The sequence below is a fragment of the Cloeon dipterum genome, chromosome 1, assembly GCF_949628265.1.
Source record: "Cloeon dipterum chromosome 1, ieCloDipt1.1, whole genome shotgun sequence".
In the NCBI taxonomy this organism is placed as follows: Eukaryota; Metazoa; Arthropoda; class Insecta; order Ephemeroptera; family Baetidae; genus Cloeon; species Cloeon dipterum.
Genome location: NC_088786.1, coordinates 40,273,893 through 40,276,376, shown reverse-complemented (window position 1 = coordinate 40,276,376; position 2,484 = coordinate 40,273,893). Strand labels below are relative to the sequence as shown.

The 2,484-nt window shown below is 37.2% G+C and overlaps 1 protein-coding gene across 1 annotated transcript; it reads left to right on the top strand.

The window, feature by feature from the left end:
* Positions 1-247: 247 nt before the first annotated feature.
* Positions 248-1,816, top strand: LOC135934192 (uncharacterized). The gene is made up of 2 exons (XM_065475761.1): positions 248-693; positions 1,342-1,816. Exons 1-2 carry the CDS (start codon positions 502-504, stop codon positions 1,555-1,557), a joined length of 408 nt encoding a protein of 135 aa, XP_065331833.1. The 5' UTR covers positions 248-501; the 3' UTR covers positions 1,558-1,816.
* The last annotated feature ends 668 nt before the right edge of the window (positions 1,817-2,484 follow it).

The following is a 2,484-nucleotide window of genomic DNA, read 5'->3' as shown; positions in this document are numbered from 1 at the left end:
TGTCACATCAATTCCAGCTTCGTTTAACGAAGAAGCAATGCATCAAATGGATAGAAAGGATTTAGGAAAGAAGCAAGTGTTGGCAGCTTTTCCAGATATAGATGCGCAGAAAATAGATGAATACTGGCTTTTAGAGGTGAAACCTTGGAAAAATGCAGTTCCGAATGATGCAGCCTCAATAACAAAGGTAAATTATAATTAAAAAGAAAAAAATTCACTCAAAATAACACTCTGGTTTTTCAGTTCCTTGATCAAATTGCGCCAAATCTTAAACAACTGGACATACAGTACTTGGCGTACTCTAAAAACAGCAATTCACACACAGATTTAGGGCTTAACCCAAATGTCATCGATGTCTTCTGCCAAGTGAAAAATTTAAGGCATATCTGCATAAGGGAAGCCTTTATAGAATTTTCAGGATTCGTGAGAATATGCAGGGAGTGCAAAAATTTGCAGGAAATCGAGGCCAATAGAATTACGGTTGACGTCAATCCAGCATCTATGACGATGATCCTGGAAACCTTCGACTCTGCGTTCAACCACCAGGAGTACACTGATTGGGATTTTCCATACACATTTGGCATAATTTTCAAGAAAACAGATGCTGTTGAACTCTACCGGAAAGCGAATCAAGTTTGGCCTAATCTTGGCCCGTACATCCTTGACTCAATTCCAGAGTTAACGCACCGAGAGGTATTTAAATTATTTTTATGTTGCAGAATGTTCTCGTTAATATTGATAATTATGGGTGTAACATACAAACATTTTATCAAAGATTTCAACTTAACATTAATGTCGTGACCCGCTTTTGCCTCTTACTGACCTGAGATGCGCCATAACCAGGCGTCCGTAGTGACAAGTAAAGGTCCGTTTAATGTATAGAGTTGACATTTCAACAATTAGGGCGTTGCAGGCACAGTAAACTGCGTTTAACTTTAACATCACTCGTCTCTAGCTGTTCAATGAAATGCCCATTCTATAGACGGTTCTTAATTTGTCGCTACGGGTTTCTGGTCATGGCTCATGGTGCCTCTCATGTTGGCAACAGGCCAAAGTGTGTTAAAACAATAGTTGATGTTACACATATATTCGAAAAAAATATATAGGTCATAAGAGATCAGTAAAACGGAATTTCAATTGAGATTTCCAGTAATCGTTTTTCCTATTAAGGATTATGTTTAAAGACTGTGACGTATTCAAAGTTCAAAAAATAAACTTAAGTGATAATAATGCTTGGAGATAAAAATTTAAATGGAAAACCATATTTTCTGGCTTTTATCCTGTGTATTTCTTGATAACTAACAATCAATTCTTGAGCATATTGTTTTTTTTTATTTTCAGGTGATCGAGCACGATCCATTTGTAGAGAACAAGGAGAAGTCACCTCTTCAAGATAAAAACGCAGACTGCGACGATGAGGAACAGTCATCTGCGCAAGATGCAGACAGCGAGGAGGAGCAGTCGTCTCTGTCAGATTCAGAAAACGAGGAGAAGCAGCTATATCTCTGGAAGAAATTGACGGAACAGGACCGCTTGATTTTCCCGCCCTTTCTTTAGTTTTGGGCACCTATCCTCTCTCTTAAAACACAGGAGGGAGCTCATTAACCATAATTTAAAGGCGCTGCAAGACGCAGACTGCGATTATAAGGAGCAGTTCTCTCTGAAAAATAGAGACAACGAGGGTAAGCAGGCTTCACTGCTGGATGCAGAAAACGCGGAGAAGCAGTCGGCTCTGCAAGATACAGACAACGAGGACTAACTTTAAAGAATTCCATATGTAGCCGCATTCGCATGGTATGATCCTATTATCGAAGATCACTCGAGCATATTGATTGGCAAAGCTGATGAGGTTTCTTTAATACGCGTTTATAAATGCCTTGCTCAGTAGAAAAGTGTTTTCGTCTCAGTTACATATTTTACCAATAGAATTATTATTATGTCCTTTTCATTGCGTGTGCCAGTGAAGGTTTTGTAAGTGAATAAAACAGTTGTAAACCAATAAAATTGTTCAAAAACAATGTAATTTTTTATTTTAATAATTAAACATTGAATTTTTCATAAAAATAAAACGTAAAACCTATTCAAACATTGCGTAGCAGCTCCCAGAATATGAGAATTGAATCAAATTTTCTTGAAGTAAGATATAACCATCGGAAATACTACTTTTTGAAATCTGATCGGTTTTGAAGTTAGCTCCTGGGAATGTGCACTGCTGAATAATATGGATAAAGTGACGTCACTCCAGTCACGTGCATTGTGCTGAGCAAAATCTATAATTCAAAAATTCAATCCCCTAAATCGCTGAAAAAGGCATTCCTTTTGCTCTTTTTTACATTCTAGAGCGCCATTATTGTCTTCTTTCATACATCTTAAAGTGTATTTGAGTACATGTTAAAAACTTGCATATATATACCGTAAAACTCGCATAATACATTCCTTCCCGGTGTAATCATCTTTGAGACAGGCCTTTATATAATTTTCTAG